Source organism: Mus caroli, chromosome 4 (genome assembly GCF_900094665.2).
Source record: "Mus caroli chromosome 4, CAROLI_EIJ_v1.1, whole genome shotgun sequence".
NCBI classification, from domain to species: domain Eukaryota; kingdom Metazoa; phylum Chordata; class Mammalia; order Rodentia; family Muridae; genus Mus; species Mus caroli.
Window position 1 is genome coordinate 14,685,025 of NC_034573.1, and position 18,327 is coordinate 14,703,351.

The 18,327-nt window shown below is 36.9% G+C and overlaps 1 protein-coding gene across 1 annotated transcript in view; it reads left to right on the forward strand.

Annotated features, from left to right (window-relative positions):
• Cngb3 (cyclic nucleotide gated channel beta 3) overlaps window positions 1-18,327 on the forward strand; it is a 197,621-nt gene that overhangs the window by 16,533 nt on the left and 162,761 nt on the right. Inside the window, exon 4 of the mRNA XM_021159706.1 lies at window positions 5,942-6,068. Coding sequence (XP_021015365.1) covers window positions 5,942-6,068 — 127 coding nt within the window. The remainder of the gene's footprint in view (window positions 1-5,941; window positions 6,069-18,327) is intronic.

Below are 18,327 nucleotides of genomic sequence, written 5' to 3' on the forward strand. Positions count from 1 at the left end.
TTTTTTATTTTTTCTTTATGCAAGAATTTTCTTTATTTAAAAAAACTATATAATACATTCTCATAATGGTTTCTGTCCCCTAACTATCCCCAGATCCTCCGCAACTTTCAACCCACCCAACTGCATCCCCTTTCTTTCTTTTTTCTTCCTTTCTTCCTTTCTTTCGCTTTAAAATTAGTTTTGTTGTTTTAAATGTATACGTGTGTACGTGTGTGTGTGTGTGTGTATGTGTGTGTAAGCAAATACAAATGTTCACTCAAGGAGGCCAGAAGAGGGCATCCGATTTCCTGGTCCTTGAATATCAGGAAATTATCAGCTGCCTGACATGAATACTGGGAACAAAACTAGGGTTTTTGTAAGAACAACAAGGACTCAACTTCTGAACCATCTCTTCAGACACTACCCTTGTTCTCAATAAAAGATATGTCTTTAAAACATAATCCACAGTATATTTGGTATCATACAGTTAGAAATTCAACCATGAGAAACCATCCCATGATAAATCTTCCACCAATGAAAATATTTCAAGTTTTCTGTTTCTATATGCACCCAAAAGAAAATCAGTTGAGTGCAGTTGAAATCTTATTCCAAAGTTGGTTTTCCTTTGAGTCCTTTTCCAGCATCTAGTTAATGCTTCTGAGAAAGTGTAGGAGGTCTTTTCACATCACTTACTCCCTGACTCAAAAAGACAGACAGATGTTTGACATCTGCTCTGACCTCCATGATGCACTGCTGTGCTAGGCCTAGGCAAACTGAAAGCATATTACACTTGCCCAGTGTTTCATGTGCTAGGCTGGAGACAGATGTTTGGAGGGAAGCCCAATAGCACTAACTTTTACACATTCAGCAAAGGCAGCCATGTCACATCATTCAAATTTTAAGTTTCAGTATCTGCTATGAACATACATTCTGGGTCAGAATTTGAGTAACTGCACTGATGAGATCTTGCCATATTGATGTCATGTCCAAGTAACAAGCAGATTTACATTATCCATATGACTCTGTTGACTGTACATGAAGCTGAGGACAAGTAGCTGAAAAACTCCCCCTAGATTTGAGAGCAAGATGTACATTATATTTTTATATTTCTCTTTTGTGAGAATGATGTAAATACCCTTACCATCTGTTCCCAAGAAATAACATGCTGTGTGGATAAAAAGAGACCCTGAGTGAACCACAATTGATAAGTGTCTTTCTGTCTTAATCCTCTTGGCTGTTCAATTCAAATTATTCTTTAATTAATTCATGAGTCTCTTAGAACGGTCACAGAATCTGTGTCATTTTTAGAAGGGTGTGGTTATGACTCTGGAAAATATGCCAAGGTGTTAGGATCTACTAAGGAGTAAGTGAAAATGGGATGAAGATAAATTTTAAAGGTCTTATTGAGAGACAAGAAGAGTCATGTATTTGTTAACTGCATAAAGCCATACTGCAAATGTACATGTGCTACAAAATGATGTGATGCAGCAAAGGTCTTTATGAGAAAGAGAAGCAAATGAGATGACTTAGTGGTTAACATTGCTTGTTGCTCTTCCAGAGGATGCCAGTTCAATTTCCAGTACCCATATCAGACTCATAAATACCTATAACTCTAGCTTCAAAAAATCCAGTTCTCTCATCTGCATCTATAGGCACCTGTACACTTGTGATATACAGTCACAAAGACACATACACATAACAAAAATAAAAATAAATTTTTAATTAAAAAAGAAATAGTATATAAGTCATGATGATTTACCAATTCTTCCTGGTCATTATATTATGAACTATTTTAAACATATTTTGATCTAGTCTAAATATTTTTTTTAAAACTATTTTAAACATACTTTTCTTTTAGAAGAGGTGTTCCTACAAAGATATATGAATACCCCATAGCCACTATTTGGCTCATCTTCTATGAAAAGCTCATGATAACTGTTGGTCATCTGAGTGTGTGTGTGTGTGTGTGTGTGTGTGTGTGTGTGTGTGTGTGTGTGTTCAGTCTCTAGAATCCTGAGAACTCTGCTTTGAAATAATTAGTAATTGTGTCAGTGTGTGTGGATGTGAGAATGGATAGGCTACCACCTTTTGATATCTAGAATAAAATGACATTGTATTGGAGATAAAAGGGAAAAAAATTCATCCTTTTGTTGGATAAAGAAAAACAATAAAATTCATGATGTCTTCATTTTTAATAGCACAATAGCATTTCACTGTGTAAATGAACCACATTTTCTGTATCCATTCTTCAGTTGAAGGACATTTGGATTGTTATGCATAATAACCAGTTTCTGGTTATTATGAATAATCCTGCTCTGAACATAGTGGAGCACATGTCCTTATAGTATGATGGAGCATCTCTTGGGTATATGCCCAAGAGCGGTATAGCTGGGTCTTCAGGAAGTACTATTTCTAGTTTTCTGAGGAAGTGCAAGATTTATTTCCAGAGTGGTAGTACAAGTTTGCACTCCCACCACCAGTGGAGGAGCTTTCCTCTTTCTCCACATCCTCCCCAGCATGTGCTCTCACTTTGAGGCTTTGATCTTAGCCATTCTGATAGGTGTGAAGTGGAATCTCAGGGTTGTATTGATTTGCATTTCCCTGATGACTGAGGATCTTGAAATTTTCTTTAATGCTTTTGGGCCCCAGTGGGAGAGGATGCACTTAATCCTGTAGAGATTCCATGTCCCAAAGAAGGGGGATGCTTGGGGGGGGAGGGACCTCTTTGAGGCAAAGAGATGAAGGAGAGAGTGAAGAACTCTAGGAGGGAGCACTTAGAGGGAGCAACAACTGGAATATAAATAAATAAAATAATTTATTAAAATGCATAGTTGAAAACAAATAAAGATAAAATAACACATTACCCCCCAAAAGAAAACGGTAAAAACAAAAGATACCTTTAAAAAGCACATAGGGAGTGCAGATCCTTCTGTGTTTCTATCAAAGCAATTGCATGCCACAGAAAGTACTGTCCTTTTACTCTGGAAGCTATTGGCTAGTGATAAACTAATTAACATTCCATACACATGTGGCAGGACTGAGAATATACTGCACTGCAGTTTGGGGGAAGATTTTAAATATGTTTCAGTGTTTCGTCAAGAAGATGGTCCTTATGCAGACTTTAACGTTGTAATTATACTGGTGCTCTTTAGCACTCAAAACAGTGTAAACACTTGAGGAAGTCCATTTAAACATAATGAGAATATATTTAGTACCATGTTTTCTATCTCGTAGAAAAGTACTTTAATGCCAAGAGGAAAGTAGTCCACTGGGAAAGCCAGGAGCACAGGCTTTCTTAGCCACAAAATTTTTAGAGACAGTAAACAGTGACTCAATTTTTAATTCTGAAATGTATTTCTGAAGGCTTGTTGTATTGAAAGATTTTTGAGAAATTGTTGAAATATTCATGCTGAAGGTCTCATATAATGAAATTTTTTACACTGTGATTCCTCCTGACTTATCAATTTTATATGCCTAAATTTCTAATATTAAGTTGGTCTACTTCTTTTAATTTCTTTTTTACCTTTTATCAAAAATAGATTCTTTTCTCATATAGCATATGCTAGTTATATTTTCCCCTACCTCTACTTCTCCCAGTTCCTTCCATCTCCTCTCTCATCCAAATCCATTTCTTTTCTATGTCTTATTAGAAAAGAACAGATTGTGAGCTTTTGCCAGGCAGTAGTGGTGCACACCTTTAATCCCAGTACTTAGGAGTCAGAGGCAGGAAGATTTCTGTGTTTCAGGCCAGTCTGATCTACAGAGTGAGTTCCAGGACAGCCAGGGCTACACAGAGAAACCCTGTCTCAAAAGAAAGAAAAAAGGGAAGAAAGAAAGAGAGAGAGAGAGAGAGAGAGAGAGAGAGAGAGAGAGAGAGAGAGAGAGAGAGAGNAGAGAGAGAGAGAGGAAGGAAGGAAGGAAGGAAGGAAGGAAGGAAGGAAGGAAGGAAGGAAGGAAGGAAGGAAGGAAGGAGAATGAAAGAAAGAGAAAAAGAAGAGAAGAGAAGAGAAGAGAAGAGAAGAGAAGAGAAGAGAAGAGAAGAGAAGAGAAGAGAAGAGAAGAGGCTTCTAAGAGATAACAAGACATAACAAAATAAAATATAATAATATAAAACAAAAGTCATCATATGGAAGTTGGATGAGGAAAACCAACAGAAGGAAAAGAGCCCAAGAGAAGGAAAGTACAAGAATCAGAGACTCATCTGTTCACACACTCGGCAATGTTTTAATAAAAGTATTAAACTGAAAAATATAATATATACATAGAGTTCCCGGTGAAGACCTGTACAGACCCCATGCTTACTGCTTCAGTTTCTGTGAGTTGGTTTAAGCTTTGCTTAGGTAATTTAGAGGCCCTTAGTTTTTTGGTGTCTTCCATCCCCTCTGGCTCTTATCCTCTTTCTCACATTTCTTCTGAGAGATTCTCTGAACTCTGAGGGGAGGAATATGATGGAGAGATCTCATTTAGAACTATATGTTCTAAGTATTCAATGAGTATAGCAGAAATAAGGCAATGCTCTTTGAGTATAGCAGAATACCACTACTATTTTTTTAACACCAGTAGTATTTGGTTTTACCTTCGATCTCTAGGCTACCTAGTCTCTCCATCTCATGGAATGGGCCTTAAGTCAAACCAGACACTGTTGTTATTCCCACAAGCATTGCCCTAGCATATCTGGCAGGGAGGTTGCCACGGTAGGTTTGTGGCTAGGTTGATAATTTCATTTCTCTCTTCATTGCCTGCAGAGTACCTTCTCATACCAAAAATATTAACAGGTAGGATCTATGCAGGAACCAGCTCTACCTCTACATGATCAATGAGTTGTATAGGTGTTATATTCAGCAATGAAGCCTTACTGTCAGTTTGTGGAGAGCAACCTGTTGTCTTGGCAACAGTATGGGTTATTTGAGAATGTCCATGCGTATCCAGTCCTGGTACTGGAAGCTTCATTTGATGACAAGAGATGACCAGTGAGTACTCTCTGTCCCCCATTATTTGGAGACTTCTTCAGGATTATCTTCCTAATTTTAGGTTTCCCCTGCACTAAGCTTCCATACTACCCATCAAATACTCACTAATTCTAGCTGTGTCTACATGCATTATCAACTCTAATTCTAGCTGTGTCTACATGCATTATCAACTCAACTCTATCTCCCCACACCCATCGCACCTGATCCTTGCAGTAAAATGATATTGATGATGAGGTCTTTTTTTAAATTTCCTATGTACAGTACATCTGCTTAAAAATAAATTGGACACTGTAGATAACAAATAATCACTCAAATATGTATTTTCTCTTTTTACCTTTGTAATTTTTTAATATTCAATTATTTACTTTTTAAATTTTTTCTACAATTCAAACATATAGCAATGAGTAGATTATTCTCTAAACAAATAGTAACTCTTAATGTTAATTATAAATTATACTTGTAAGTCTGATGGAAAAATTATTTCTGAATTGAAAATAGAGCTATTATGTACTACTTGGTGTAATTTCTATAGAAATGATTTCACCCAAAGCTACAAGTAATCAAATCAAACTGAGAAAAATGATTTCATAAAAATTAGAGTATGGGTTCTAAACTATCAAGGACACAAAATATCTGCCTTTTTCACTTCATTGAATTTATCATACATTAAGTGCATAATTTTAAGTTTTTAAGTTCATAAATTGTGAATACTATAGCAAAGCTAACAATGCCTTTTGGATGCCGAGAGCTGATCCTGTGTTTTGTTATTATTATGAGGCATATAAACTATATGAAACTTTTATCGTGTAATAAACCATCTTTCAGCATATTTTTCCTTGGCCTGACAGTATCTCCAGGTTAGTCCTGTGTGAGGGATTCTCTGGGAAGAATTTTCTGGAAGAGAATCAGCATCTCTGTAGATTATGTTTCCAAATAAAACTGTGTCAGGAGTAGTGTGGATTCTTCTATTTAGTGCTATTTCTTTGCCCTAGACAACAGCACTGGGGAAAACTCTCTCAGAGGTTTCACCACAAATCCTGACCCTGAATGTCCAGCAGAACTCACCAGAACAATGACAGAGATGGAGAAAACTAGGACTGGGGAAGAAAAGCCAGTCAGGTAAGAATATGAAGCACATAGCACAGGTTGGAGACTTCATACACAGATCTGGAGTGGTATGATAAATTTCTACTTCCCTCCTGAGTTTAAGCAAGCAATCCACAGCAAAATCTTAGCCAGGGAACTGGACCAGAAAAGGAAAATTCGCTTCGTCCATCATGCATTATTGACCAGCCATGACTACTAACCAATGCCCAGGCAGTCGCTGACTGAATGACAAATCCCACTATTGGAAACAGCCTGCATACTTACTAGACATGGTTTTTTTTAAAAAACAATTTTCAAAGTACATGGGGAAATCATTATTTCAATTCTATAAACATTGTAATATTCCAGAAGATAGACTATGATTTTCTTTGTTAGAGAAAGAGCAACATGGAAACCAAAGACAGAGAAGCAGGCAATCTACCAGCCATTGAAGGGATAGCTTTATAAATACTGTGCATAAGATGACTTGAAATATCACAAAGAGATTCCAAGTTAAATTAATTCACACACAGGGGTGTATGGATGCTGGGAACATCTTCATTTTGCTGCTTAGCATGGTGTTACATGCCTGCTGACACTATTTGAATTGCTTACCTATGGTTAAGGTCATTGCAATGGGTGTGGAAAACAATAAAAATATAAACTTCTTCTGTAACAGGCAAGAAGAATTGTTATGTAGAAGGAAGTAAAAATAATCTCTATTTCCTGCCCACTTCATCACCCTACTTTTCTTCTGTGTTCATTGTCCCAGGACTTTGTTGAACCATACTGTTCATGGAAAAAAATCTTTATGATTATTTAAGATCCAGAGTCCTGACAGAACTCTGAACTATACTAACTGAACAATAGATGGTAGAGAGTGTATTGCAGATGAGCACAAACTTGACTGTACATGAAGATCACACAAGCTTCCTTTCTTACATACAAACCAACGTTAAAATTTAAAGTATAATGTAGGCAGAGAAAAAATGCTAACGTCTGAGTTAAGGGCTAGATTTTACAGCAAAATACATATGTATTTATACTAGTTATGCAATTATTGATGTTTATGGAAGGTTTTCCATTGCCTTTAGTGGGCTTCCCTTATCTTCACCTTGCAAATAAGCAACTCAGGGCACAGAAAAGGCTAATTAGTTTCCTATAGGAAAAGGGTCAGCTCAGAATAAAATTATGTTAAAGAAGACAGGAATTCCTGAGTGGTAATTTTTCTTCCTTCCCACCAAACACTCTCCTCTTTAATCAACAGGTTAACCTCTGAACCAACTTTCCTTTTTAGTATTTATTTTAACATATTTAAGCTTTTTCAATAAGCTCTGACAACTGTAGAGGAATTTCAATCCAGCAGCATGGCTGCTCTGACAAGGGATCACATCCAAAGACCTCCTAGGTCTGTGTGACCTGGTTGGAATGACATCCCTTTAATCCCAAACAATGAAAGTAAAGTTAGTTTGTAGAAGGAAGCCCAGCCATGTTGAAAGTGACATTTAATTGAGGAGCAAACAAAGTGACAAATCAGAAAAGATTTGACAAAATGAGTCAGAGACGGGATGTGCCCAAATCTCATAACAGACAGGAAAGAGAGGCTGCTTTAGAGCAGTGCAGAGTGAGTCAAGTGTAGAGGGCAGGCAGTTCAGTTGAGATTAGGCAATACAGTGGAGTTCATTTGAGCTCAGTTGGGTGCAGTTCAGTGCAGCTCAGGTGAATGCAGTTGAGTTCCCTTGAGTTCAAGCAGTTCTAATCAGTTTGTGTGGTCAGTGAAGTTCAGTTTGTGGAATTCAGAGACAATTTTTCCAAGCAGAGAAATTTAGTGAGAAACCAAAAGAAGCCAGATTGAATAAGTCAGCTCCTGAAAGACAAGATTGTACAAGGTTAAAAGCTTCCAGGCCTAGGCCTAGGAATAGTTAAAACAGAGAAAGAAGTGCTCTGGGTTCATCGTTTATCCTAAGCTGCATGTTTGCACAGCTTGGGCACAGCTCTCATCTCATCCCTCCATCTGAGTAAATATATGTGACATTTACAAGTAGCAAGTTCTCGGAAGGCTATATTTAAGTTTATACTGTTTCCTCTGCTCATACAACCGTCTCCTCCTTTGTCAGCCCTAACAAACTCCTACCCATTCTTCAAGTACCATCATATCCTCACATCTCTGGAGGACCTTGTCTGACCTTCCTAATGAGCTCACAGTCACCTACATAAGAGCTCTTCCATGGCACATATCTCTATAGCTGTTCATGTGATTATCTGAAGTCATCAGTCTCCTCCTTTTCCTCCTCCTACTCTTCTTCTTCCACCTCCTCCTCATCCTATTCCTTCTCCTTCTCCTCCTTCATGCTTCATGAATGGTATCCTCAGTACCCAACTCTATATCTGGTACAATATTGATTAAATTAATCAGCAAATGAACACAAGCATACTGAATTTATTTCTCCAGAACTCCTAAATTTTCAAAAGTATATAGATCATCAGTAGGAGTGGGCTAAGTATGAACAACACCCAAGATTCCCTGCTCATTTTCAGCATCCTTGGGGAAAGTAAGCATGACCATCACCTCACAAGGGCCTGGAGGGAGTTATGCTGTACTCAAAGGGTCAGTTCTTTACTCTTTACTAGACTTTTAGTCAACCTAACTATTCTGGGCTGGCAAAACTACTAAATTCTAGATGATGTCTTTGCTGTCTTCCTGATAGTCCTCTCTGAAATGTAGGTAGCAATGCAGCTGGGAATTATTAGCAAGCTATGTACTATATCCAAGCTAACAAAATGCTTCTTCTTTCTTAGGAAGTGGCTGTCATGTATTTTCTCAGAATTAAGGGAAAATAAAGCATGCACTAAAGAATGCTCAGGTGACATACTTGATTAAAGCTAAGGGAACTAGTGTGATGCCACCTGGGGGTTACAGAAGCCATCTGCTGATTGCGGTGAACCAGTGCTACCTAGCTAGAAGCCTATGGAGCAGTGTCTTGAGTATTATTACACAGCATCGAAGATAACTGTTGAAGGGAATAGTTGTTCAATATTCTTGATGAATCAAGATTCTCTTAGTACCTGCAGTAAATACAAAATGTATGTTCAGCTTTGAGCAATGTAAAGTTTAAAAAGTTGTCCCTAGGTGAAAAACATTAAGGGATTTAACATTTAGTTGATTATGGGCTAAAGTAGATATATGAGTGACTAGTCCTTGCCTCAGTCTTGCCTCAGTTGTCCCTAGGTGAAAAACATTAAGGGATTTAACATTTAGTTGATTATGGGCTAAAGTAGATATACGAGTGACTAGTCCTTGCCTCAGTCTTTAAGTTTGGAGAAAATATACTATTAATAAAATTTAAATGTAAGATTTTTTTTTATTTAAAGTACATTCACTTCATTGTCTGACCTAAGCTTTGGAACCAAAACAGATTATTGGGTCTGAAAGAGTTAACAGGTATTTGGGGATACTGTGATGTACATGTGAAATTTCCCTGTAAAAATTGCAGGGTGATATTACTGGTTGCATATTGATTTCCATTATGAACAGAGAAGATGGAGAGAGGAAAATTTTAAGAAAACATGAACATAAACACTGCCATCTGCACCAGTCACCAGAGTAGAACCAAAAACATGTACAAATAGATGGGAAAAGTTATTAAGGATTGGCTCACGAGATAATAGAAGCTGAAAAGACCTGGTCTTTACAGTCAGCAACTAGACAACCAGGAGAGCCAACCATGTAGTTCTAGTCTGAGGGAGCATCATGTAAGTTCCATAGTAAAAGGAACAAGCACAAGGACTCAGAAAGTCAGTTTTCATTGTCCTGTGAGAAGACAAGAAAAGACAAATATTCAAGCTCAAACTGTGAGGTTCTAGATTAGACTTTCTGCTGGTTATTTGACGAAAGCTATTTAGGAGAGGTAATCTTCTGTGCTTGGTCTTATGATATCCTTGTACTTTTCATCCAAAACACACTAAAAATGTTTTCCCATGTATCAAGGTCCCCATGGCCCTGTCAAGTGGGTATGTAATGTGAACTTTCTCTCACCATCTCCATTCCATCCATTTCAATTCATAAAGGAATTGAAACGACAGAGGAGCTTGTTTTTCTGATTTGAACATAATCTTCTCAGTACTTCACATTCTTCTTGTCTTGCTAAGCTCATGCTTACTCAAAACTCTTGAACATAAAATTTGCATTCATTTGAACAAACAACTAATGATCTTCATTCTGTCATAGAGAGAACTGCAAAGATAACTATTCAAAAATGTAAGGATTTAATTAACAAAATAATCCATTGTGCTTTGGCCTCAAATATTGTTTGGTAAGAATAAAATTTGTGAGAATGAATTTAAGTACAGTATGTCTGCTTTGTAATTTATATAAACACAAAAAGACATAATAGTATTTATTATATAAATTTGATTTTCATAAAACAAAAACATTTCTATAATATTTTTAAATTGTCTTGCATATAATTTTAAGGATAGCCAAAATTAATTTTCCATCAAAATTAATAACACTAATCTCAAATGTATGTCATCCATGGAAGAGATTTTTTTTAAGATATCTCCAGACTGCATGTCCACATATCTGATTGGAATCTATTTGTGTTAAAGTAACGTTCAGATATTTTTCCCTTTTTTATATCTTTTCACAACATTTTCTAAATTGTCCATTTGAGGAGAGAAATTCTCTGTAAATCTTCCTTCAAAAAAATTCAACCAATTTGTTATCTTGTCAGAGAACCATTATCTTCTGAAAGACAGAGGGTTCACCCTAGGAAGACCCATTGAAGCCATTTGCCCATTACCAAGAAAAAAGAAGGGTCTGTTTCTAGCATTCTATTTCAGCACATCCTTATTTTTTAATATAAAAAAGGTACAGTTTGATGGACACTAATGAATACCAAGCAAAAGATGTGTTTTGCCTGAAAATGTCAAATAGCTACATCTGAAAGAAAAGCCAGAGCTGGGTGCTGATAGGTTAAGTGGTTAAATGGCAAACAAGGAAGTGAGTAAAGCATTCAGTGGCTGAGTCAGGGTGGGGCTGCTGCTAGGCTGACTTCTCCAGTACAGGATGCAGCTTTCACTGCTACCCAGGATGCTGAGGCGGAAGGTTATTTCTATGAATAGCCTGCTCTGTTCATAATAGCAATCAGTCTCTATTTGGGTGGCTTTAAACTAAGCAATCATTTCACAGCAGGAACAATGAGGGGAGAGGAGAATTCAGAATCTCATCAGCACTCATAAACACTGATGTTTATTGTTCTGTAACTAGCAAAAGCAAGAGTCGCTGTGGGAAAGATTCTTTAACAATCCATATGTGACTTTATAGCTGAAATAGGAAAGGAATGTCAGCTATCAAGTTTACAAAAATAAAACAAAATTCATTTTGCAATGATTTGTAAGCTTGTGACTTAAAATAAATAAATAAATAAATAAATAAATAAGCATAGGGAAACCAACCATCCATTTGCTGCTACTTTAGTTTTGGGAAGTATTGTGAAAATTATGTGCTATCACTTTTAGTCCTAAATTAAAACTCCCCTCTAAGGTAAACACTGCTTTTGTGATTAATTATTAAAAACACTTCGGACTAGTTGCAGTAGCATATGCTTGTGATCCCAGAACTGTGAAGGGCGAGGCAGAAGGGTCCACAGCTGGAGAATACTCTCTACAACACAGCAATTTTAAGGCCAGCCTGTATTACATGAGATTCTGTCTCAGAAAACAAGTGAATAAAAAGCAAAACACTTTGAACAACAGATTACTAATCCATTCTCAATAAAGATCGTTAACTTCTCTTACTAGCCATATGACAGACTAAATATCTGGAAAGAAAAATTTTCAGAGAGACTATTAAGTCACTAACTAAAATGCTCTTTTATGGTATAGCTAAACCGATAGAAAATAAATGAAATGGATGCAAAGTTTTAAGAATTGAGGTTTGTTCCTGTGATTTTTGTCTGCATTTATAAGGCCAGGATCTGGGCTAAAATATAATATTGGTGACACCAGAGGCTAAACTGGACAGAAGGATAAACTGGAGACTCCTCTATAAACTAGAACCCAAAGAGCAAACCATTGAGAAGTAAACTATCCCCCCAAACACACAGTCAGAATAAAACTTGTCTTTGTTCTAGTTCTAACTCATGGAAGGAGAGAGGGAAGAGATGAGACAAGATGGGACTAGACAAGATGAAAAGAGGGAAAAAAGATAGGCATGGAAAGTCAAGAATATGACAAGGAAACAATAACTTCCCTGGGGATTGTATGCTGTGAGTCAGCATTCAAGCAGGCCTACAAAAAAATTCCTTACATCCATATCTTACAAAAAACTTAGTCCAGTTTAAAACACACATTTAGAATTATTCAATGGGAATGTGCAGACATTGTCTCTATTTTGTGGGGGGAAAATCAAACTTTGAAACCAGTTTTCAAACTATCCCAACAGATAAAATCACAATGAATATTGTGATTGATAATAAAAAATTACTAAATGAGAGCTAGAGAGATGGTTCAACAGTTAAGAGCTCATGGTATTCTTATGTGCATCTCATAAAAGGTAAATAAAAAAGTGATATGGGGCCGGGCGTGGTGGCGCACGCCTTTAATCCCAGCACTCTGGAGGCAGAGGCAGGCCGATTTCTGAGTTCGAGGCCAGCCTGGTCTACAAAGTGAGTGCCAGGACAGCCAGGGCTACACAGAGAAACCCTGTCTCGAAAAACCAAAAAAAANAAAAACCAAAAAAAAAAAAAAAAAAAAAAAAAAGTGACATGGGACTCATGATGGGTAAATTAAAAAGTGATGTAAGTACAGCTCCAGGAAACCCAGTGTTCTCTTCTAACTTCATGGGTCACTGAAGTCACATGCACAAACCCACATAGGAAGACCTAAACAACATAAACTCCTGCAAATATGACAATGAAAACACAAACTGAAACGAAAATAATAAAAAATACCAGTATCATATAAAATAAATGTATTTAAAGTCCCAGGACGAGGTCACCAAGGGGGCGCCCCTTCTCTTTGTAGTAGAGGAGGGAATAATGGGGAAAGGGAACTGTAAGGGTGGGCTTGGGAAGAAAAGTTACAGGAGGGCTCTGATAGGAATATAAAGTGAATAAGAAATTAAATTATTGAAACAAAAAGAAATCAAGAGATGGTTGAAAATAAAACAAAAGTACAAACTAATAAGCACACATATTTTCACAAAAGAATGAAGCACAATTTCTATAATGAAAATATAGTCAGTGAACTTGTAATAGAGGCAATTACACAGCTGAAGAATCCATACAGTGGATAATGGATCTGAAACACAGAGCACAGTGAGAGAGAACACAACACAACATGCATAGAATCAGAATTTCAGAAGACAAATGCCAAGAGAGAAAAAATAACTCACTTGCTGAAAGAAACCATGAGACTTGGAACCTCAAACAAATACAAATCAATGAAAATAAGTTTACCTTAAATGCATTCTAGTGAAACTTGGACGTACAAAAGGCAAAAATAAGATCTTTAAGCTAACCAGGAAGTAAGTACAAAACAAGTATTTGATTCTCAACAAAATCTATGGATACCAACAGAGACAATAATGGCATGATTCAGATTTTATGATCCAGGCTTAAATTCTATACCTGCTGAAATTATTTTTCAAAAATAATGGGGAACCTTAGCCAACAAGGGGAACTGTGAATGAAAACTCCTAGAAAGAACAGAGACTAATTGACTGTCACAACTGTCCAACCAACGTGATGTCTCCCTGTCTTTCATCTGGATCAGATGCTAATCAGATGCCTCTGATAAATAGCCCCATTGCAGCATTTCCACCTTCTTGGGCCCTTATGACAACATCGTAATGACAGTAGAAGCAGTTACAGAAAAAAATATGACAACCATTAACCCACCTTACAGGATGAGATGCTAGGTTAAAAGGCCTGCATTTTGACAGTAATTTATGATTCTTAGTTCTCAATTGACTCCATTTCCCAATTTTGGGGGGAAAAAGAAAAGACAAATCAATGATTTGATTCACTTACAAACCAGAGGAGGAAATGAGAGGACTGAGTTAGCCAGAGCCAAGCTGACTCCCTGACAGGTTGCAAACTGGTAGTTTCGGAGATGAGATGTAAGTTTCTGTTTGCCAGAAATGAGAACCCAGATCCAGGAACTCGTGGTCAGCCAACCAGAGCTGTGGGCAGCCTATCTGAGGATGACTTGCCACCCTGGAAAGTCCCCACAGCCCTAACTGATTACAAAGGCACGCATACCTCCGGAGAAAGAGCCAACCAACATGAAAGAACATGAAAGTCATCCACTCCTACTATAACAGACTTTAAATTGACCCCACAGAGTACACACCTAAGTCTCCATTTCCAAAGAGGGAGATGCCTGCATGCAGGAAATTCAGCTGAATAAACGCTCTGCTTTTGCACACCATTTGGGTCTGGAGTCTTCCTTCAGCGGTTCTTAGAGCCTAACACTATGAAGATACTGGAATATTGCGGGTTCAGAGGTGAATTACTTTCTCCGGGACTACTTAGAGCACTGTAGAACAGCCCTCTCTTGCCTGCCGCTGTGTGTGAACTAACATCTTGTGACTAGTGGAATCTATTAACGTAGCAGACCACTAACCCTTTATTCTGTAAAACTATAAAAATTTCATAAGACTTCCTCCATCTTGAAACATAGAATTTGGGGTAACCTAAATTCTGGGTTCCAGGGCCATGGTTATTCAACACAGCTCCAGAATAAACCATCTTTAATTCCCTTAAAATATACTAAGAAGAAAATACAGGTATTAACTTAATCAACATTGAAGAGGGTATAGATAACGTTTTAACATATGTGCCTCAAAGGAAAAAAAATCATCTGAGAAAGACACAAATGCAGATTTCTGCACCCAATCAGGAGATAAATTTAAAATGGTCATAAAAGGCAAAGTTCAGTGGTAGAGTCTCTAAGCTAGAAATTATGAAAGTCCAGAAACCAGCTGCCTTGTAATCTCAAAGCCACTCCTTGATGTAAATATGACTTAGGGAATTGTATGATGAAGATGTGCCAATGCATGCTCATCAGTTATCAGGAGCATTGTACTCTGCTGGCAGTTGTCAGTGATGGGGAGGTTATGCATGCCTAAGGAGAGAATATAGACAAAGCAGCAATACATTCAGCTCAGGCTTACTGTGAGCATAATATAGTCCCAAAAAAATAAAGTCAATTTTAAATATAATAAAACCTAAATAAGAGTGATTGGCATCAGAAGTTATTGAAGAAATAATTAACTTTAAATTTTCTTTATTTAATCTGCAAGTTTAGATATTTTTGGTAAACACTCAGAAGGGAATTTTTATCCTCTATAGGCTAAGCTTATACAGTTCTATATTATGAAACAGTAGACGAGAGAAAACAAATGTAGTACTGTCATCTTCAAAATGTAACTCATAATTCTGCTCTCCTAGTATGAATGATTGTAAAATACTTGTCTTTCCTTATGAATCATAGATTATATTTCAAAATAAGTAAGTATACAATATATTTGAAAACTTAACTTAATAAATTGGACTCAAAGGACTGTAGAGAAGCCTTCAGTCTAAAATAAGATGTAATTATTTATAGTTTATATAGTACATAAACAGAAACTAATCATATACTAAGTCAATGATGTATTGTAAACCCTCTTGTTTAGCTTATTAAAATATATGTTTTGCTAGCAATTTAAAGCCCTAGTACCAGGAATATGCTATTACTTTTTAAGGTTTTGGTCAATGTTGACCTGTAGATCCCTAAATATTGCAGGTTATTTTCAAAGTTCTTTGTTACCATACAGAACCTGATAGTAAGACCCCATTGTTGAAGATACAAAATGCTTTCATCATGGAACACAGACAAATTAAGCTGGTGCTGAAATGGATGATTGATCCCCACTGGCTAGATTTCATAGTATTAAGGTGCTATACATGCTACCAGAAGAAAAGGTCATCATTAGTCCCACATAGCCATGAACCTTGCAAGCTACAACAATGACTGGCTTGACAAGATATGCTTACTAGTGCAATAGTGGCACAAACGTTATGACAATACCCAACCACTTTCTTATGGGATCTAAGGCCCACATCTTGAGATAGAACCCATACCTGGGTTTGTTAACAAGGCCAAAAAACTTTGGCAAGGTAGACCTTAGGCCCTAGGAGAGACCCTTACATTAGTTGTCTGCTAAATGGATATAGTATTAAAACAATTCTTAATAAATCCATAATGGGTCCTTAATAAATCCTTCTGACTACACATAGACCTCTCTCAACATCAAAGAAGCTTCTTCTTGCAGAAGATGTCAATTAACTGTTTAATGCGCACAGAACAATACTCTGTGTCGTGCTCATCTCTACATGGGACATACAGCCCTTTCTATAAAACTCAACCAAATCTTTGAGGAAGAGAGGACAAAAAGATTGTAAAAACCAGAAGTGATAAATTTCAAGGAAACAGTGTTTTCTAGACACAACAGAACAGTTGCACATAAAAAACTCAGCAGTTGTGACAGTAGGCACAATACTGTGCAAACACAAGCCAGAGAGAATCTCAGCATGAACTTGGAGCACCAAATGCAACTAGTAGTTGAGGAGCTGTTGAATTTGATAGCTTCTAGGAGACAGGGAGTCAGTTTTCTTTAGTTCTGTGACACCCTAGTATGTCAACCACACTCCAGGGCAGGCCCCGTTCCCAAGAATAACCAAGAAATACAAATTGAACTCAAATCTGGTTTTGTTTTGTTTCAATTTGTTAAATACTGCTCAAAATTGGGTTGGTAGAGAGATAAAGGGTACAGAGGGTGAGTCTGAGAGAAGTTGGGGGCTTGGAGATATAATCAAAATGACTATATGAAATTCCCACCAAACTAATAAAAATATTGCTTATAGTATATCTAAGTCAGGTTTAATTTCACAAGCTTGTGATACTCACTTTTGGGAGATATAGGTAGGATAATCAGGAGTTCTATATTATCCTTGTCTTACATAGGATAAATCTATATAAGATTCTTTCTCAAAATGAAAAATGGGGAGGGGGAGGGATGGGAGAGAGAATTTTCAGCAATAAAAAACATTGATGCCCTTTCAATGAATTCAGGTTCAGTTCCCAACACCCACGTGGCAGCTCACAACTACCTGTGTATCCAGTTTCAAGGGACCCACCATATTATTCTCCCATCTATAAGCACATATAGGTCACACATGTTCACATACATACAGAAAAATAGTAGCTAAATCCTGAAATATATATGTATATATACTTTTTAAAAGTATGTTTGCATTTTAACCCCAGAAGCATCTGTTCAATTGGTCTGTAGTTAATAAGAGGCACGAGTAAATCTTAAAATCTTAAAACTCATCTCAGAGGACTGTAGAATGTATTGAAGGCAGACAGCTATTTCTCAATAACTTTCAGTATCTTTCAACAAAGTTGAAAGGTTTTATGTTATATTAAATATGTTCTCTAACCATTATGCAATAAAATAGATAAATTTATAAACAAAACTTTTGAAAGTATTTCACAGGATTAAAATACAAAATGTACTTTAAACTAAGCTGTGCTCAAACAAAATCATCCAGGATACATAGAAATGAGCCACAGAAAAATTTTGCCTGTCAAATGAGGAATTTAAAAAAAAAAGAAAGAAAGTTTTTCTCTTCTTTTATTTTCTCTTGTCTTTTTTCCTTACTTTTTTTAAACAAGTTGATTTTTTTTTCTGATAAAAAAAATAGATGATATTTTATGACCATTTGTTTGGTCATGAGCTACCAAATTGCTTTTTTTCTTTTTTTTAATTAGATATTTTCTTTATATACATTTCAAATTTCAAATGCTATCCCAAAAGTTCCCTATACCCTCCGCTAGCCCTGCTCCCCTACCTACCCACTCCCACTTCTTGGCCCTGGTGTTTATCTGTACTGGGGCATATAAAGTTTGCAATACCAAGGGGCCTCTCTTCCTAGTGATGGTCAACTAGGCTATCTTCTGCTACATATGCAGCTAGAGACACGAGCTCTGAGGGTACTGGTTAGTTCATATTGTTGTTCCACCTATAGGGTTGCAGACCTCTTCAGCTCCTTGGATGCTTTCTCTAGCTTCTCCATTGGGGGCCCTGTGTTCCATCTTGTAGATGACTGTGAGCATCCACTTCTGTATCTGCCAGGCACTGCCATAGGCTCATATGAGACATCTATACCAGGGTCCCTTCATCAAAAGACCACGAACAGATTGGGAAAGGATTTTTACCAATCCTAAATCTGATAGGGGA